Raw genomic sequence first — 20,087 nt, forward strand, 5'->3', positions numbered from 1 at the left:
CTCCTAAACATATTAGAAACATAGAAAATAGGTGCAGAAAGAGGCCCTTTGGCCCTTCGAGCCAGCACCGCCAGTCATTGTGATCATGGCTGATCATCCACAATCAGTAACCCGTGCCTGCCTTCTCCCCATATCCCTTGATTCCACTAGTCCCTAGAGCTCTATCTAACTCTCTTTAAAATTCATCCAGTGATTTGGCCTCCACTGCCCTCTGGCAGAGAATCCCACAAATTCACAGCTCTCTGGGTGAAAAAGTTTTTTCTCACCTCAGTTTTAAATGGTCTCCCCTTTATTCTTAGACTGTGGCCCCTGGTTCTGGACTCCCCCAACATTGGGAACATTTTTCCTGCATCAAGCTTGTCCAGTCTTTTTATAATTTTATACGTTTCTAAGATCCCCTCTCATCCTTCTAAACTCCAGTAAATACAAGCCCATTCTCCTGTCTTCTCCCCATAACCCCTGACACCCGTACTAATCACGAATCTCTCTACCTCTGCCTTCCAAGATGTCCATTGACTTGGCCTCCACGGCCGTCTGTGTGAATGAGTTGCACATTTGCGTTGGCCACATCACAGTGCTCACCTGAAGAAGATAGGCTGGTTTGTGAATGCTGCAGCTGAGGTGGGCTGTGGCTCACTGGTGGAGACTCTGGCCCCCGCAGTAGCTGCCTCTGCCCGGAGCTTGCTCTGACCTGGAAGAGTGATAATGGGGCCGTGATCCCTGGCACTGGTTCCGTTTTTGGACAGGGTGCTGGTGGTATCCGAGCCGGGAGATTTTCTCACTGAGGAAAGGCACACAGGGAACTAAATGAGCACAGGGGCAGCATCTCGTCGTTCTCCCTCATTTCACTTTCAGAGTCATAGAGTCACAGAGCGATACAATGTGGAAACAGGCCCTTCGGCCCAACTCGGGCAGCATCTCTGGGGAGAAGGAATGGGTGACGTTTCGGGTCGAGACCCTTCTTCAGACTGATGACTTCAGCAGCTCATATTTCGCTTGGGCAGTTTACACCCCAGCAGTATGAACATTGACTTCTCTAACTTCAGATAGTCCCTCTTCCCCTCTCTATCCCCTCCCCCTTCCCAGTTCTCCCACTAGTCTTCCTGTCTCCAACTACATTCTATTTTTGTCCCGCCCCCTCCACTGACAACAGTCTGATGAAGGGTCTCGACCCGAAACGTCACCCATTCCTTCTCTCCAGAGATGCAGCCTGACCCGATGAGTTACTCCAGCATGTTGTGACTACGTGTCCTTGCATCATCCTGGTTGAGTGTCACTACCTCTGATTAAACGTGTCATGTTCCCTTCAAGCCTAAACCTATAGGGGCTCGATTAACCTACAAACCTACACGTCCTTGGGATGTGGGAGGAAATCGAAGCACCTTGAGGAAGCCCATGCGGTCACAGAGAGAACGTACAAAGCCCATACACACAGCATCCAAGATTGGAATCAAGCCCGGGTCTCTGGCGCTGTAAGGCAGCAACTCTACCGCAGTGCTGCCCTAACTTGCCATGTTAAATTTGACCACTCCACCCTCATGCTGTTTAAGATAAAAGCAACCTTCCATTGACGTTGTCAGTTGCTGTCTTATATGAGTTGAGCACATTTAACATCAAAACTAAAGAGAGTCATCGCTTCCTTGGCTAGAAAATCTGATCCACACATTTCCTTCAAATGTCACCTTTTTAGAGTCATGCAACACAGGAAGAGTATTGTCAGACTAACTCCTCCATGCCAACCAAGACGCTTCATCTAAGCTAGTCTTAAGGTGAAGGAGAAAGGTTTGAGGTGAAGGAGAAAGGTTTAAGGTGAAGGAGAAAGGATTTAATAGGAATCTGAGGGGTAACTTTCTCACTCAGAGGGTGGTGGGTGTATGGAAACGTGCTGCCGGAGGCGGTAATTGAGGCAGGTACGATCACAACATTTAAGAAACAACGTTTAGACAGATACGTGGATAGGTTAGGTTTAGAGGGATATGGGCCAAAAGCAGGCAGGTGGGACTCGTGTAGATGGGACATGTTGGGTAAGGCGCGGGTAAGTGAACCGACGGGCCTGTTTCCATGCTGTGTGAGTCTAGGACTCTAAGTTGAGCAGTGGCACATATAGATATTAAATGTCATCATCACCTCAGGCACAGCTTGTATCCATTTGGGAAAATCCTTCCATAAACTAGGGTGTAATCCCAATCTCCCAGCCTACGTCATTGCGGATCTTGTACTTTTTATTATCCGCATGTTCTCTGTAAGTGTAACACTGGGACACTCTGCACTACAAGGCTGCACGCTGCACTGGGCAACCCTGCCTGTGTAGCGTAACACCATTACTCACCCTCCTGTACAGGATCTGGCGGCATTAGCAGTTCAACCTCCGCAACCAGGCTGCTGAAAAAGTCCTTCAAGAAGAACAGGGCATCCTGAACAGAGACAAAATGTCAGACACATTGATCAGGAATAGTGCAAGGAAACCCCTCCATGGAAAGGTAGCATGGTGAAAACAAAAGGCACCAATTTCACATTAAATACACCGATCAGCCAAAACATTATGACCTGATGAGCCAAAACATTATGACCTGATGAGCCAAAACATTACGACCACCTGCCGAATATGCTGTTGGTCCTCCGTGTGCAGCCCCATACACAGCAGGGTGCGATGCACTGTGTATTGTGACACATTCCTCCCATGACCACCATTAACATTTTCTGTGACTTGTGCCACAGTCGACCTTCTGTCGGTTCGGACCAGACGGGATAGCCTTCGTTGCCCTCGCGCAAAGATGAGCCTTGGGCGCCCAACACCCTGTCTGTCGCCGGTTTGTGGTTTGTCCCTCCTCGGACCACTGTCGGTCGGTACTCACCACTGCTGACCGGGAGCACCCCACAAGCCTTGCCGTTTCAGAGATGCTCTGACCCAGTCGTCTGGCCATAACAATTTGGCCCTTGTCAAAGTCGCTCAGGTCTTTACTCCTGCCATTTCTCCTGCATCCAACACATCAACTTCCAGAACTGACTGTTCACTTGCTGCCTAATATATCCCACCCCTTGACAGGTGCCATTGTAACAAGATAATCAATGTTATTCACTTTGCCTGTCAGTGGTCATATTGTTTGACTTTGACAAGGGCCAAATTGTTATGACCAGACGACTGTGTCAGAGCATCTCTGAAACAGCAAGGCTTGTGGGGTGCTCCCGGTCAGCAGTGGTGAGTCCCTACCGACAATGGTCCGAGGAGGGACAAACCACAAACCGGCGACAGACAGGGTGTTGGGCGCCCAAGGCTCATCGACTGGTCCGTCTGGTCCGAACCGACAGAAGGTCGACTGTGGCACAAGTCACAGAAAATGTTAATGGTGGTCACGGGAGGAATGTGTCACAATACACAGTGCATCGCACCCTGCTGTGTATGGGGCTGCACACGGAGGACCAACAGCATATTAGGCAGGTGGGCGTAATGTTTTGGCTCATCAGGTCATAATGTTTTGGCTGATCGGTGTGTATGGACAGGAAGCGTTCACAGTGATGTGAGACTATGCAGGCAAAGAGATAAAGGGTGGTCAGCAAAAAGAGAAAATTCTCATACTTACAGAAAGCACGTTTGAAGTTGGACAAGTTGTTATTTTTCCCTGCCGTACCTAACCCTAACCTCCCAAAGTACAACACCTCACACTTAAACTTCATCTGCCATTTCCAGGTATACGGGTCCCAGGTGTACGGGCCCCAGGTGTATGGGTCCCAGGTGTACGGGCCCCAGGTGTATGGGCCCCAGGTGTATGGGTCCCAGGTGCATGGGCCCCAGGTGCATGGGTCCCAGGTGTACGGGTCCCAGGTGCATGGGTCCCAGGTATGTGGGCCCCAGGTACATGGGTCCCAGGTGTACGGGTCCCAGGTGTACGGGCCCCAGGTGTACGGGCCCCAGGTACATGGGTCCCAGGTGTACGGGCCCCAGGTATATGGGTCCCAGGTGTACGGGCCCCAGGTGTACGTGCTCCAGGTACATGGGTCCCAGGTGTACGGGTCCCAGGTACATGGGTCCCAGATATAAATATTCCAGCAGCAACAGAAGCCTTCCATTCACTCAGTGTAACATTGCAGGACGTTGATGTCAAAGCCACTTGCTGACTGTGGTGAAGAGTCAGCCTCAAGCCTGGCTTGGGCTGGCTGTTAGTATCAGTATTACCAACCTGATCAATGTTCAGTCGGAGAGGCATCAGTGTAATGCGCAGGCAACACTCCTGAGGCATCCGGACCGAATCCGGACTCACGTGCAAAGCCTTAATGGTCAGCTGGAAAAAAATGGCCAAAGGTCAACTGAGATAACCAATTACAAGGAGGTCAACAAGTGGGAAAAAGACCGGTGCGCCTTTTAAGTTTAAACAGTCGGCTGATCTAAGCTTGGTAATTAAAAACATTAATAACTCACCAGTAGGGCTGATATTTTCTTTGATTAGGGAGGGATCGAGAACAAAGGAGAGGAGTTAGAAAAGGAGGCAGGCCGCTCAGCTGTGACATCAGGAAGCTTGTATATAATGCCCCTGAATGTAGTTTCTCTACACTGCCTCCAGCACCACTAGGATTGCCAACTTCCTCACTCCCAAATACGGGACAGAGGGTGACGCCCCGCGCCCCACGTGACCTCACCCGGCCAGGGGCCACGTGCTCCCGGCCGGGCGGCCGCCATTGGTGGAGCGGGAGCACTTGGCCGCTGGCTGGGTGAGGTCATGTGGGGCGCGGGGCGATGACGTCACCATTTGTCCCTTCTTTGGGAGTGAGGAAGTTGGCAACCCTACTAATGCGGGACAAGGGCGGTCCCGTATGGGACACACTAATTTAGCCCCAAATATGGGATGTCTTGGCTAATACGGGACAGTTGGCGACCCTGCTCCACACCCGACTCAACTCTGTGATTCTCAGTCCCGAAAGCTTTGATTAACACCAACCTCTGCTGTTTGCTGAGGGAAGAGAACTCCAGATTTCTATTATCCTTTCTCTGAAATAGTGCTTCCTGTTTGTCTAGTCTGGTCTACTGGACATATCCCTGCTGCAACACGCCCAGATAGAACATAGAACAGTATAGAACAGCAACAGGCCCTTCGGCCCACAGTGTCTGTGCTGAACATGACGCCAAGTTAAATTAATCCCCTCTGCACGGAATCCATATCCCTCCATTTCAGACATATTTATGTGTCCATCTAAAAGCCTCTTAAATGCCTCTTGCGATTCAGCTTCCACCACCACCCTCGACAGCGCGTTCCGGCACCCACCACCCTCTGTGTACAAACACCTGATCCACACATCTCCTTCAAACTTTGCCCCTCGCACCTTGAAGACACGTCCACTACTCCACCGGCTTGTATACGCTGGAATTTTGAAGGATGAGAGGGGATCTTATTGCAACATATAAGATTATTAAGGGGTCGGACACGCTAGAGACAGGAAACATGTTCCTGGTGTTGGGGGAGTCCAGAACCAGGGGCCACGGTTTAAGAATAAGGGGTAGGCCATTTAGAACAGAGATGAGGAAAAACATTTTCACCCAGAGAGTTGTGAAGCTGTGGAATTCACTGCCTCAGAAGGCAGTGGAGGCCAATTCTCTGGATGCTTTCAAGCGAGAGCTAGATAGAGCTCTTAAGGATAGCGGAGTCAGGGGGTATGGGGAGAAGGCAGGAACGGGGTATTGATTGTGGATGATCAGCCATGATCACGGTGAATGGCGGTGCTGGCTCGAAGGGCCAAATGGCCTCCTCCCACACCTATTGTCTATTGTCTATGATGTCTCCACCCTGGGGAAAAGGGTTCTGACTGTCTACCCTATCTATGCTTCTCCTGATTTTATAAACTTTTCCTGGTGTGTCCCCTCAACCTCCGACACACCAGGGAAAAGAGTCCGAGCTTTCTTGGTAGCTAACACCCTCTAACCCAGCCAGTGTTCTGGTAAACCTCTTCTGCTCCATCTCCAAAGCCACACATCCTTCCTTTAGTGGGCCAATGCCTCACTCCAGTGAATCTGCATCATCTTCAAGACCAAGCGTTCTTTCATTTAATAAAGTGCTCAGAATGAAATGCAGAATAATCTACAAACAGTCAACCCTGAATGTTATTGCTGCTTTCAATACTATTGAGATAAACAATATTGTCTGTCTCCACAATACTGAAAGCAGCCACAGGTCTGAAGGCTTTGGATCCTCCCAATGTCCATTCCAATGGTCAGGTCCACAGGGCCAGCCTCACCATGTTGGAGTGTGCTTTCCTCGGTAGCTCTTTGCTGGAGTACAGGTACAGGAACTTGTTCATCTGTGACGATGCAAGGCGGTCTCGGATCTCAAGGTCCTGGACTATGAAGACCTGCCGTGAGGTGGGCCGCTCTGCAGAACCTGGATCCGCACTGTAGCCTGTCTGAGGATAAACCTCATGCTGAAATTTCACCTTTGGGGGAAAAGGAGACATACTATGAGATTTACTATGACATGCCAGCAGTTTGTGTTTCACTCAGGATTCCTGCACCTGCAGTTTCTTGTGTCTTTGATGCTTCCTTCAGGCTTAAGTCTTGAGTCTGAAGAAGGGCCTCGACCCAAAACATCACCCATTCCTTCTCTCCCGAGATGCTGCCTGACCCGCTGAGTTACTCCAGCATTTTGTGTCTACCTCCCTTCAGGCTTGTTCTTTCTTATTCTACTTCATTGCTTAGCATAAATTACATAGCACCATTTTTCAATAAAGAGAAAACAATCCAGAAACCAAAGTACTATAACATGGTGTCACAGAGTGATACAGTGTGGAAACAGGCCCTTCATAGAGTCACAGAGTGATACAGTGTGGAAACAGGCCCTTCGACCCAACTTGCCCACACCGGCCAACATGTCCCAGCTACACTAGTCCCACGTGCCTGCGTTTGGTCCATATCCCTCCACACCTGTCCTATCCATGTACCTGTCCAACTGTTTCTTAAACGTTGGGATAGTCCCAGTCTCAACTACCTCCTCTGACAGCTTGTTCCATACACCCACCACCCTCTGTGTGAAAATGATGGTTGTGAATCATCTTTTATGTCATCATGTTTTTCGGCCCGTTAAGGTGCAGTAAGTAGACGCAAGTAACATGCCCTACCAGCACGTAACATCACAACACAAAACACTGGATAAATCAGATAGAGAGACGTGGGATGTTGTAAAAGATGCCATGGAAAAAAGTGCTGTCACACAATACTATATTGTCTGCAGTTTTGGTCTCCTAATTTGAGGAAGGACATCTTTGCTATTGAGGCAGTGCAGCGTAGGTTCACGTGGTTAATCCCCGGGATGGTGGGACTGTCATATGAGGAAAGATTGGAAAGACTGGGCTTGTATTCACTAGAGTTTAGAAAGATGAGAAGGCATCTTATAAAAACGTATTAAATTGTAAAAGGACTGGACAAGCTAGATGCAGGAAAAATGTTCCCAATGTTGGGGGAGTCCAGAACCAGGGGCCACAGTCTAAGAATAAAGGGGAGGCCATTTAAAACTGAGGTGAGAAGAAACGTTTTCACCCAGAGAGTTGTAAATTTGTGGAATACTCTGCCACAGAGGGCAGTGGAGGACAAATCACTGGATGGATTTAAGAGAGAGTTAGATAGAGCTCTAGGGGCTAGTGGAATCAAGGGATATGGGGAGAAGGCAGGCACAGGTTACTGATTGTGCATGATCGGCCATGATCACAATGAATGGCGGTGCTGGCTCGATGGGCCAAATGGCCTCCTCCTGCACCTATTTTCTATGTTTCTATGTACATCTAATTGTGAAATGATAATCATTACTAAATAAGGACAGAAACTATAAGGTAAATTGTATAAAACAAGGGGGACTGTCAATAGTTGAGTGTTTGACTCTGGCAGGAGGGAATGCTGGGTGTGTGAGCTGTGTCAGAGTATGCGGGAGGAGGGCGAGCGGGTAAAGCAGGCCTTTACTCTTACCTTACTGAACTGAATCTCCATCAGGATGTCGTGGTTCCTCCCGGGGCCACCCTGAATGCGTCGGGCCGAACGGCCGTGTCGTGCAGAAGGCTGAGACGGAGAGCTTTGGGAAGAGCTTGAGGCAGGCCGAGTGCTGCAAAGAAATGCCCCAACAAATAAATTATTATGTGTAGCAGATGCTGCTTTAAACTGAAGTAAGACACAAAATGCTGGAGTAACTCAGCGGGTCAGGCAGCATCTCGGGAGAGAAGGAATGGGTGATGTTTCAGGTGGAGACCCTTCCTCAGTAATTCTGTATTACTGGCAGTTTGAACTAAATAAGCACTACATGGCTACCTTGTATTATGATCAAATTTATTGTATTATTGATTGTTTAGTTTAGAGATACAGCACGGAAACAGGCCCTTCGGCCCACCGAGACCGCACCGACCAGCGATCCCTGCACTTTAACGCTATCCTACACACACTCGGGACAGTTTACACTTATACCAAGCCAATGAACCTACAAACCTGTATGTCTTTGGAGCGTGGGAGGAAACCGGAGCACCCGGAGAAAACCCACAAATCAGTCTGGAGAAGGGTCCCGACCTGAAAGGTCACCTATCCATGTTCTCTGTGCTGCCTGAGCCACTGAGGTACTCCAGCACTTTGGCTCTCTTTTCCATTATTACAACTGGATGCTGAGGATTCTAGATTTGTCAGTGTGGTGAAGAATGAATGGATATGGGCATGCCACTAACGTTGTGTGCTCAAAATGGCGGCGCTGCCATAGCAGCTGCGGCTTACCTGCGGTCCATTTGTCTTTGTGTTTTTGTTGGTTTTTTTTGTCTTAATTGTAGTTGTGATGTGGTGTTTTTGTGTTTGTGTACTGTGTGTGTGTATGTGGGGGGGAGGGGGGGAAACTGTATAATTGTAAATAGGTGTCCCTTCCGAACGGAGACCCGACCTTTGTTTTCTGGGTGTTGTCTCCGTTCCTGCTGCGGCCTACCATCGGCCCAACTCCTGGAGCTGGGGGCCTCCAGGGCTCTGGTTCGGAGAGCCCGCGGATCGGACTTACCATCACCGGAGCTGGCCGTCCTCAGAGGCTGCGGGAGCGGCTGTGACTCGCCTTAGGCTCGGGCTGCGTGGATGCCGACATCGGGAGCTCCGGCAGCGGCAGCGGGTTCGCCCGCCCCGGATCGCGGGGCTTGGGTCGCGGACATTTCACCGTCCGGCGCAGCCTAAGATATGCCGCGGGATATTTCTCTGCTGGGCGGGGGCTTCAATGTCGGGAGCCACGGCCGCCCCGACGTGCAGCAACAGCGGCAGCGTGTTCGCCCGCCCCAGATCGGACTTATCATCGGCGGAGCCGGCCATCTTCGGAGGCTGCGGGAGCGGCTGCGACTCGCCTTAGGCTCGGGCCGCTGCGGACCGTCCGGCGCGGCCTGCAACCACAACAACCTGACTGCGGGAGAGGACAGCAGGAGAAGGGAAAAGACATTGTGGCCTTCCATCACAGTGAGGAGAGGACTGGAGGAGACTCACTGTGATGGATGTTTCTTTGATGGATGTTTCTTTTTTTGTTTGTTTTTGGGGTTGTGTAATTTTAATGCCTATTTAATGCTTTTATTGTTGGACTGTGGGTGACTGAATTTCGTCCAATATTGGATGACAAATAAAGCTATCTTGAATCTTGAATCAAGGATTCATCACATTCAAACACAGGGGCCTCAGCGATTTCTGTGATAGTCACCAACAGGTTCAACAAGCTGACTGACAATGATGGTGGTGGGAAACTCACGGGATGCTTTTAACAGGGGAGCGTGTGGTGACAGCTGTTCCAAAGTCCCTTCCTCCATACAGATGCCACACCACAGAGATCTCCTTCACCATGTATCGGACCTCTGGGACCGGAAGGTGCAGTGGTGCCTTGCTTTTGTCCACCTTCTTCACTGGCGATGTGAAGTATTCGTCTTTGATGAGGATGGGCCCGGGGATCAGCATCTTCACCACCGGCTCAGTCTCTCTCTCCTGGGAAAGACAGGTGACAGGAGCATCAGAGATTATTACTGGTTGCACCAGGGCAACTCATGGCAGGGAACATCTGCAGCTGCCGTTCCTCCCCACCGCACGTTAACGGAAATATCACCAACTCTTTTTATAAGAAATCCCTCTGACAATAGACAATAGGTGCAGGAGTAGGCCATTCGGCCCTTCGGCCATTCCGGGAAACGGCAGTGTGGGAGCATGAGTGGGTCGGGGTTTGGAGATGGCACCAAAGCATGGTGGCGCCCACATGTGTAAACATGCAAAAAGAATTTCAATAGACAATAGGTGCAGGAGGATGCCATTCAGCCCTTCGAGCCAGCTGCCATTCACTGTGATCATGGCTGACCATCCACAATCAGTACCCCGTTGTTGCCTTCACCCCATATCCCTTGACTCCACTATCTTTAACTCTATCTAACTCTCTCTTGAAAGCATCCAGAGAATTGGCCTCCACTGCCTTCTGAGGCAGAGAATTCCACAGATTCACAACTCTCTGGGTGAAAAGGTTTTTCCTCATCTCAGTTCTAAATGGCCGACCCCTTATTCTTAAACCGTGGCCCCTGGTTCTGGACTCCCCCAACATTGGGAACATGTTTCCTGCCTCTAGTGTGTCCGATCCCTTACTGACAATTTCACTGTGCAGTTGTGCGCGTGACAAATATAGCACCAATGTACCAGATGGATGGATGCAAGCGGTTGAAGAAGGCAGTTCCCAATCACTTTGTCGGGGTAAATAGAGATGTTGGTCAGCCATGTTAGGGACTTCAAGAATTAAATATTAGAAATAAATCATAAATTGAGAAAGAAATTGTGCAGCACATCAACCAAACGCCACCACTGAAACCTTGATCCCTGAGCAAGGTCCTTACGCAAGTGGGATCAATGGGGAATTCCACTGTCCCTTGGATAATCTCCCAGTGCTGCATCACTCCACCAATCCCCCTCTCCTTCCATCCTTGCTAGGATGTGGTCCACACATCCTGGGGGAACGGTACAGCTTCTGGCACAGTTCAACGAGACCAAGGCAGGTGCCCCAACTCAGCAATCAAGTCTGATCCACTCTCTACACACCAGGGGGAGTTTTACAAAGTCTAATTAACCTAATTAACATGTCTTTGGGACCTGGAGGAAACCGGAGCACCTGGAGAAACCCGCGTGGTCACAGGGAGAACATGCAAACTCCATGAATCCAGCAGCCGAGGCCAGGCTTGAACCTGAGTCTCTGGCACTGTGAGGCAGTGGCTGTACGCGCTCCACCACTGTGTACCGTTTGCTTAAGTCTAAGGTAGTACAACATTTAAACCCATGATTTTTTTGAGCCATTTAGCTCTGAGCAGTGTAGGAATGAAAACCCGCAGATGCTGGTTTAAATCGAAGGTAGACACAAAATGCTGGAGTAACTCAGCGGGTCAGGCAGCATCTCGGGAGAGAAGGAATGGGTGACGTTTCGGGTCGAGACTCTTCTTCAGTCTGATGTCAGAGGAGAGGGCGGGACCGCCCCAAAACGTTGCCCATTCCTTCTCTCCAGAGATGCTGCTCGACATGCTGAGTTACTCCAGCACACTGTGAAACGTCACCTATCCATGTTCTCCACAGATGCTGCCTGACCCGCTGAGTTACTCCAGCACTTTGTGTCTAGCTCTGAACATTGATTAGAGATAGACATTGGGATTTCCTGAGTGGTCAGAAGAGCATTTTGCCAACTTACTCCAGTACCTGACCCAAGCCGGACATACGGCAGTTGCCTGACATCTCCACTCACCATGACGGGCAGCTTTGGTGCCTCCAGGATACAGAAGTCATCGCTCTCAGGCTGCTCGCTGGAGAGGGAGTTGTAGGTGGCTCGGTGCTCAGAGAGGACCATGGTGGAACTCGGACTCTGCTCCTGCGATGAGGCTCCACTCTCATCGGGGAAGAGGAACAGATCGGACCGCGCGGGCTCTCCTTCCTGAGCCAGGTCTCTGTAGATCCCTGAAGACAAGCCGTAGATGAAAGGTGTAGAAAGGAACTGCAGATGCTGGTTTACACCGAAGATAGACACAAAAAGCTGGAGTAACTCAAGGTGTCACACAGCATCCCTGGAGAAAAGGAAGATTGCATCTTCTCCAGAGATGCTGCCTGACCCGCTGAGTTACTCCAGCTTTTTGTGTCTGTCTTTGTAGATGAAAGGCGCGTGCTGTAACCTCTGTGTGTGCACAGTGACCAACGACCCTGAGAAATCTTTGGTCAGATCAACAGCAAATAACTGGGTGTGCCATTGTGCAGAGAGTCCTAACCAAGAGGCACTAATGGCCTGCATGAGTGGTCACTACACCCACTGAGGACGTGATCCAAGTCATTGCTCGGGCAGCATCTAATTGGAGTTGTGAATGGAACAGCGTGCACATGCAACCAGTGATATTGCCCATGAACAGACCATCTCCTGACAAATGTCGAGGGGCATGGGGGTTTAAGAGTTCATGTGTACAGCTTGCATGTTGTGCGTGGGGAGCCTGCTTTACTTACTTACAATTGCTAGCTAAAGTATAACAGGTTGTTTTGCTGAACTGCAGAGGTGTTGTGACTAAAGGAGAAAGGCCCGATACCAAGTAGTACGGCTGAGAACAACAAGTCTGTTCTAGACAATAAGAACCGGTGTAGAAACGTGCTGGTGGTGTGATAGCTGGACCCGTGACCACTCATGTGCCGGTGATCAGAATAATGGAGTGGAGCCGCGGGGAGCTGGCAAGTACGTGACCACACTCACACTGACTCTCCCACTCCACTAGCAGAATAACGTTGTGTCTTCACTATCAGTGTCTGACGGTGTTTGGTATTTTAGTGCACAGTCAGGCTTTAACATGTGATGATGGGAAGGGCTTTGATGATGCGACTGTATTAGTTGGTCTGGGGACCATTCTCAGAGGAACGCCTGCACCAATGAGCTGTGGCTGTGCACACTGGTCTCCCACAGCCACTGGCTGTTTCTATGTCAGTCAGGCACCACTCCTGGCAATTACGGCCCACTACCTTCATTCTGCAAGGTCTTCTTCAGCCTGGTTAGATATTTGGCTAGTTGTTGGATGGTCTGTCTACATCTGACTCGCCGGCCGGTCTTTTACCCATATTCCTTGATAGTTTTGCCTCAAAAATATCTTTGAAGATATTTCACAGCACGGTGGTGCAGCGGTAGAGTTGCTGCCTTACAGGAAATGCATCGCCGGAGACCCCGGTTCCATCCCCACTAAGGGCGCTGTCTGTACGGAGTTTGTACCTTCTCCCCGTGAGTTTCCTCCAAGATCTTCAGTTTCTTCCCACACTCCAAAGGCGTGCAGGTTTGTAGGTTAATTGGCTCGATAAATGTAAAAATGATCCCTAGTGGATGTAGGGTAGTGTTAATGTGCGGGGATCGCTGGTCGGCGCGGAACCGGTGGACCGTAAGAGCCTGTTTCCGCGCTGTATCTCTACACTAAACTAAGATCAATCTTGACCATTTCAACCAGCCCTTAGTGTTCACCTTCCAGATTTGCACTCCTGCAGGTGTGAGGAACTGCAGAGGGCAAGTGACCAGAGGGCATGAGGGGTGATGGCCGGAGCGGGCAGCAGTGGGCAGGAGCTGGGAGAATGAGTTGTGAGCACCTGCTGTGTGGGTGTTGAGCAGCTGCTCAGGGTTCAGGAGCGGTGTGTTCGAGGAAGGAAGGCCAGGGACAGCGAGTCAGGAAACGTTGATTGCTGAGCTCCCATCCGACGCCCTGGCTCTGTCCACTCACCGTTTGACTGGTGCGGAGCAGGTGGGGGAGGTGGGGATGAGGGCCGCACTTCCATCTCCTCCATGGCGTCGATCATCAGGTCCCGCAGGATCTTCTGCTCAGCCTCAGCGAGGCCCGAGGGTCTGCAGGGCGTGCTGTCACCCGATCCAGCCTGGGCAACAAGGACACAGTTACAGCAGGCTAACGTACAGCAATGCTCTAACAGACTGTCAGCTGATCCAGCCTGGGCAATAAGGCACAGTTACACCAGGCCAACGTACGGCAATGCTCTACGGTCCGGCCTGGGCAACAAGGACACAGTTACATCAGGCTAATATCCGGCATTGCTCTACGGACTGCCACCCGATGAAGCCTGGGCAACAAGGACACAATTACAACTAGACCTCCAGGCATAAGTCTGCCACTGCTCTACGGACTGCCACCCGATGAAGCCTGGGCAACAAGGACACAATTACAACCAGGCCTCCAGGCATAAGTCTGCCACTGCTCTACGGACTGGCATGCAGTGCGCTGAGTGCAGCACAACTATCAGCTAGTCTTTGACCAAAGGTTTAAAAGCTGTGCACACTGAGGGCTTCCTCTCCTCATGACACCTGAAGATTGTCCAACGCAATGTTTTTTACCTAATATCTGAGTACCTCCGGCAAGGCCTGGATTAGAAACATAGACAATAGGTGCAGGAGGAGGCCATTTGGCCCTTCGAGCCTGTACGCACCGCCATTCATTGTGATCATGGCTGATCATCTACAATCAGTAACCTATGCCTGCCTTCTCCACATGTCCCTTGATTCCACTAGCCCCTAGAGCTCTATCTAACTCTTAATAGAGGGCTATTGGGTCTGAAGAATGGTCTCGACCCGAAACGTTACCTATTCCTTTTCTCCACAGATGCTGGCTGACATGTTTTACGAGGATGTTGCCAGGACTAGAGGGTGTGAGCTTTAGGTAGAGGTCAAGTCAATAGACAATAGACAATAGACAATAGACAATAGACAATAGGTGCAGGAGTAGGCCATTCAGCCCTTCGAGCCAGCATCGCCATTCAATGCGATCATGGCTGATCACTCTCAATCAGTACCCCGTTCCTGCCTTCTCCCCATACCCCCTCACTCCGGTTGGGTCTCTATTCCATGGAGCGCAGGAGGATGAGGGGTGATCTTATAGAGGTGTACAAAATCATGAGAGGAATAGATTGGGTAGATGCACAGAGTCTCTTGCCCAGAGTAGGGGAATCGAGGACCAGAGGACATAGGTTCAGGGTGAAGCGGAAAAGATTTAATAGGAATCTGAGGGGTAACTTTTTCACACAGAGGGTGGTGGGTGCATGGAACAAGCTGCCAGATGAGATAGTTGAGGCTGGGACTATCCCATCGTTTAAGAAACAGTTGGACAGGTACATGGATAGGACAGGTGTGGAGGGTTATGGACCAAGTGCGGGCAAGTGGGACTAGGGTAGCTGAGACATTGTTGGCCAGTGTGGGCGAGTTGGGCCGAAGGGCCTGTTTCCACACTGTATGATCCGCTGAGTTACTCCAGCTTTCTGTGTCTATCTGGATTAGGGGGCGTTAGGTACTAGATGTTTGTCAAACATGGATTGTTTTCTCGGAGCATCGGAGGCTGAGAGGAGACCTGCTGTGCAGGGCAAGCCAGAGGGTGATCAGTGTCTAGAACACAGCTGCCGAATGTGAATAAATCCTATCCTCTCCAGTGGCGTCCCCATCACTGATGTGAGGCTCACGGCTCTATAATTTCCTACTTGTCTCTACTAGCTTCTGAAACAAAGGAACAGTGATGCCCACCCTCTAATCCTGCAGGACCTCGCCTGTGGCCAGAGAAGTTACAAAGATTTTCACCAAAGTCCCTGCAATCTCCTCTCTTGTCTCTCGCGATAACTGGGATAGATCCAATCAGTCCTTGGGGATTTATCCAACTTCATATATATTATCCCATTTTCTCACCCACTCTCTAAAAACTAGGGGTAATTTTACAGAAGGCCGATTAACCCTCAAATCCACACCTCTTTGAGATGTGGGAGGAAACCGGAGCACCCGGAGGAAACCCACGTGGTCACAGGTGAACATGCAAACTCCACACAGACAGCACCCGAGGCCAGGATGGAACCCAGGTGTCTGGCATGGTGAGGGAGCCGCACTACCCGTTGTGGCACCGTGCCATTGTGTTTTCCTTTACTACCTCTCCTTTATCCTCTGACCCCCAGCGCAGTCCCTCCTTTGGTCTTGAGCAGAGTAACATCTCAGTGGCAAACTGAGTCAAGAGCAAAAAACTGGAAGAGGTGAGAACAGTCAGGATTATTTCCCACTAGACGAGCCGTAGACCCGTCGGGTTCCCGCTGTGACAGCGGTCGATGAAAAAAAAAACACACACAAGTTTAATATTATTGAGTGGTCAAACTTTAACTTGAAGAAAATTTGAGCATTTACCTCAGGAGTCATCGTTCAACGAAGCATGCGTTTAATGATATCGTTGAACACGGAAGTATTAGATCAAAATGGCGATGTTTATTTTATGGGGTATGTGTCCGAAATACAGCCAAAATGGCACACGATAGCGCAACAATTTGAACGAAACTTGATACTGCACATCGCAGGCGGATGGTGAGTAAGGTGGGCCTAACATTGTTGCGCTATCGTGTACTGTTTTGGCTGTACTTCGGGAACATACATATATATATATACAAGATGAGATTTTTGGTAATATTTTGATTTCACGCAGACTCGGACTGTGACTGGCATCCATATTGGGGGCTCACTATCAAGCCTGCCCATTTCCAGCATTGCCCCCATCCCCAGACACAGACCCAAAGGTTTCTTTGGTTACCCGGCTGCTTGGCGCTGGTGCTCCAGGGCTGGCTTGGAATTTGCAGGGTGGATGCAGGTCTCCGTAACTGGCCACGTACTGGATGAGGTTCATGAGGGCAGCGCAAGAGTCGGAACACGTGCGCACGTGGATGACATCACTGGAGCAGCGCAGCTCGAACCGCGGCTGCAACTGGACAGAGGAGCAAAGATCAGCGGAGCCGCCCAGCTGCACGTTTAGTTTAGAGAAACAGCGTGGAAACAGGCCCTTCAGCCCACCGGGTCGGCGCCGCCCAGCAAGCCCCGCACATTAACACTACCCTACACACACTGGGCACAATGTTTACATTTACCAAGCCAATTAACCCACAAACCTGTACGTCTTTGGAGTGTGGAAACCGAAGATCTCGGAGAAAACCCACGCAGGTCACGGGGAGAACGTACAAACTCTGTACAGACAGCATGCCGGAGACCCGATGGAACCCGGGTCTCCGGCGCTGCATTCGCTGTAAGGCAGCAACTCTACCGCTGCGCCACCGTGCCGAACTACACGCTACGCGGCAAGGTTCACAGGGATAAACATCTCTTACCCTCTCTCCCTCCGCCGTCGGCTTTGTCGCAGTTATGCGGAATTCCAGCAACCCCATATCCAGGACTCGCACGTAATCTGCAGTAAACAGGCAATACAAGGGACGTAGCAAGTGGCAACAACCTTTAGTTTACTTTAGAGATACAGCACGGAAACAGGCCCTTCAGCCCACTGAGTCCACAACACACGCATGTCCTGGGAGATGGTACAAACTCCGTACATACAAGCACCCCTAGTCAGGATCGAACCAGGGTCTCTTGGGCTGTGAGCACTGGAAGGCAGCACCCCGCTTTGGACAGCGATTTGTCAAAAAGCTTCCTTTTGTTCAGCAAAGTCCACTGATGCTAACAACTACATAGACTCGACCTCTACAAGAAATCACCTATTACCTAAAAAGCTTTTCACTGTACCTCGCGGTACATGTGACAATAAACTAAATTTGAGGAAGGACATCTTTGCTATTGAGGCAGCGCAGCGTAGGTTCACGAGGTTAATCACCGGGATGGCGGGACTGTCATACGAGGAAAGATTGGAAAGACTGGGTTTGCATTCACTGGGATTTAGATGGATGAGAGGGGATCTTATAGAAATGTATAAAATTATAAAGGGACTGGACAAGCTGGATGCAGGAAAAATGTTCCCAATGTTGGGGGAGTCCAGAACCAGGGGCCACAGTCTAAGAGTAAACGGGAGGCCATTTAAAAATGAGGTGAGAAAAAACTTTTTCACCCAGAGAGTTGTGAATTTGTGGAATTCTCTGCCACAGAGGGCAGTGGAGGCCAATTCACTGGATGAATTTAATAGAGAGTTAGATAGAGCTCTAGGGGCCAGTGAAATCAAGGGATATGGGGAGAAGGCAGGCACGGGTTACTGATTGTGGATGATCAGCCATGATCACAATGAATGGCGGTGCTGGCTCGATGGGCTGAATGGCCTCCTCCTGCACCTATTTTCTAAATTGACTATACATCCACAAATCCCTGCTCAGAGGAATACTTCCGATTGTTTTCTCTGGAATGTTGGAGGCTGAGGGGAGACCTGAAACAAGTAAATAAAATGATCAGAGGCAGAGACAGGATAAACACAGTGGAAATGTCAAAGAACAGAGGGCATAGTTTGAAGGTCAGAGGGAAAAGTTTAAAGGAGATATGGAGGACACGATTTTTAAAAATAATGGTGGATGCGTGGAACGAGCTGCCAGGAGTGGTGATGGAGGCAGCTCTGATAATGGTGTTTCAGAGATTTTTGATACCAATCAGAGGGGGACCAGTTATCCAGGACACAGACCCCCCCTCCCCCCACTGACATTCCCTCGTTATATGAATACTTAAAAGATCTCACCTTTCTTTAAATTCACCACGGCATTATGACATTTCTCAGACAAGTACAACGCAGCATCGTCAATGATAATTCTGGAAGATGAAGGAGATTGATGATTGGAGCAGTCAGTCGGTGGAAACTAGGGGTGCCAACTTCCTCACTCCCAAAAAAGGGACAAAAGGTGACCTCACCCAGCCAGCGGGCACCTGCTCCCGCCACCCGGGCCAGGAGGCGGGTTGCTATGCAACCTCCGTTAGGCGGCGCTGGGCCTCCACTGTCTGGGCCTGCAGCGGCCCCCGGTCCTTCAGTGACCGGGCCTACAGTGTCCAGGACAACAGCGCCCCTCGGGCCAAAAACGGTACCACAGCGGTCCCATACAGGAAAAACCAATTTAGCCCAATATACGGAATGTCTCAGCTAATACGGGACAGTTGGCAACCCGAGTGGAAACACAGCGGGCGGACGGACGGAAGGACGGTCTAAGCTGAGACGGTACCTGAGTGTAGAGCAGTACTTGTCCAGCACAATGTTACTGGATATCGTGAAGGCTTCCACAGTCACGACTGCTCGAACTGGTAAATACAGCGGCCTAGAATGCAGTGCAAAAATTATCAGCATCCAACTCATTTTCTATAAGTAGACACAAAATGCTGGAGTAACTCAGTGGGTAAGGCAGCATCTCGGGAGAGAAGGAATGGGTGACGTTTCAGGTCCTGAGGGTCCCGCCCCGAAACGTCACCCATTCCTTCTCTCCAGAGATGCTGCCTGACTCACTGAGTTACTCCAGCATTTTGTGTCTACCTTCGATTTAAACCAGCATCGGCAGTTTTCTTTCTTTCAGCCCACCAAGCCCACATCGACCAGCAATCCCCGCACATTAACACTATCCTGCACACATTAGGGACAATTTACATTTATACCAAGCCAATTAACCTACAAACCTACAAACCTGTACGTCTTTGGAATGTGGGAGGAAACTGAAGATCTCGGAGAAAACCCAAGCAGGTCACGGGGAGAACGTACAAACTGTGTACAGACAGCACCAGAACCCGGGTCTCTGGCGCTGTGAGGCAGCAACTTTACCGCTGTGCCACCGTGCCACTGTTGCCAGTGGTGTCCTGATACAAACATCAGAAACAACTTCAAAATGTCCAACTAAAGACTCAAAATGCTGGAGTAACTCAGCTGGACTTTCAGTCTGAAGAAGGGTTTTGGCCCGAACAGTCTCCCATTCCTTCTCTCCAGAGATGCTGCCTGTCCCGTGAGTTACTCTAGCATTTTGTGTCTGATCAATGGAACAAAGACCTTGCTTAGTTAAGCTCATCAGAGGAACAAACTGATCTTCACTCTAGGCAAACCGTTAACAACATCGGGAGATACACGGAACTGCAAATGCTGGTTTACAAAGAAGACACAAAGTGTTGGAGTAACTCAGTGGGTCAGACAGCATCTCTTGAAGACATGGAAAGGCAACATTTTGGGTTGGGATCCTTCTTCAGACTGATTGATTGTAGTGGGGGGGAGGGAGAAGCTGGAAGAGAGGAGGGGCAGGACAAAGCCTGGTGAGTGATAGGTGGATACAGATGAGAGAGGATTTTGTGAGGCAAATAGTTGGACAAAGGCCAGAGATGAAAAGACAAAAA

At 50.1% G+C, this 20,087-nt stretch overlaps 1 protein-coding gene across 3 annotated transcripts in view; it reads right to left on the reverse strand.

Annotated features, from left to right (window-relative positions):
• atg2b (autophagy related 2B) overlaps positions 1–20,087 on the reverse strand; it is a 103,771-nt gene that overhangs the window by 13,179 nt on the left and 70,505 nt on the right. For all 3 annotated transcript variants that reach the window (XM_078406992.1, XM_078406991.1, XM_078406990.1), the window contains exons 25-36: positions 18,941–19,033; positions 18,466–18,536; positions 17,126–17,202; positions 16,558–16,728; positions 13,720–13,870; positions 11,733–11,941; positions 9,723–9,952; positions 7,943–8,075; positions 6,226–6,420; positions 4,179–4,280; positions 2,330–2,414; positions 583–781 (exon numbers count right to left, since the gene is read on the reverse strand). In XM_078406992.1, coding sequence (XP_078263118.1) covers positions 583–781; positions 2,330–2,414; positions 4,179–4,280; positions 6,226–6,420; positions 7,943–8,075; positions 9,723–9,952; positions 11,733–11,941; positions 13,720–13,870; positions 16,558–16,728; positions 17,126–17,202; positions 18,466–18,536; positions 18,941–19,033 — 1,716 coding nt within the window. The remainder of the gene's footprint in view (positions 1–582; positions 782–2,329; positions 2,415–4,178; positions 4,281–6,225; positions 6,421–7,942; positions 8,076–9,722; positions 9,953–11,732; positions 11,942–13,719; positions 13,871–16,557; positions 16,729–17,125; positions 17,203–18,465; positions 18,537–18,940; positions 19,034–20,087) is intronic.

This window comes from Rhinoraja longicauda, chromosome 10, assembly GCF_053455715.1.
Source record: "Rhinoraja longicauda isolate Sanriku21f chromosome 10, sRhiLon1.1, whole genome shotgun sequence".
NCBI lineage: Eukaryota > Metazoa > Chordata > Chondrichthyes > Rajiformes > Arhynchobatidae > Rhinoraja > Rhinoraja longicauda.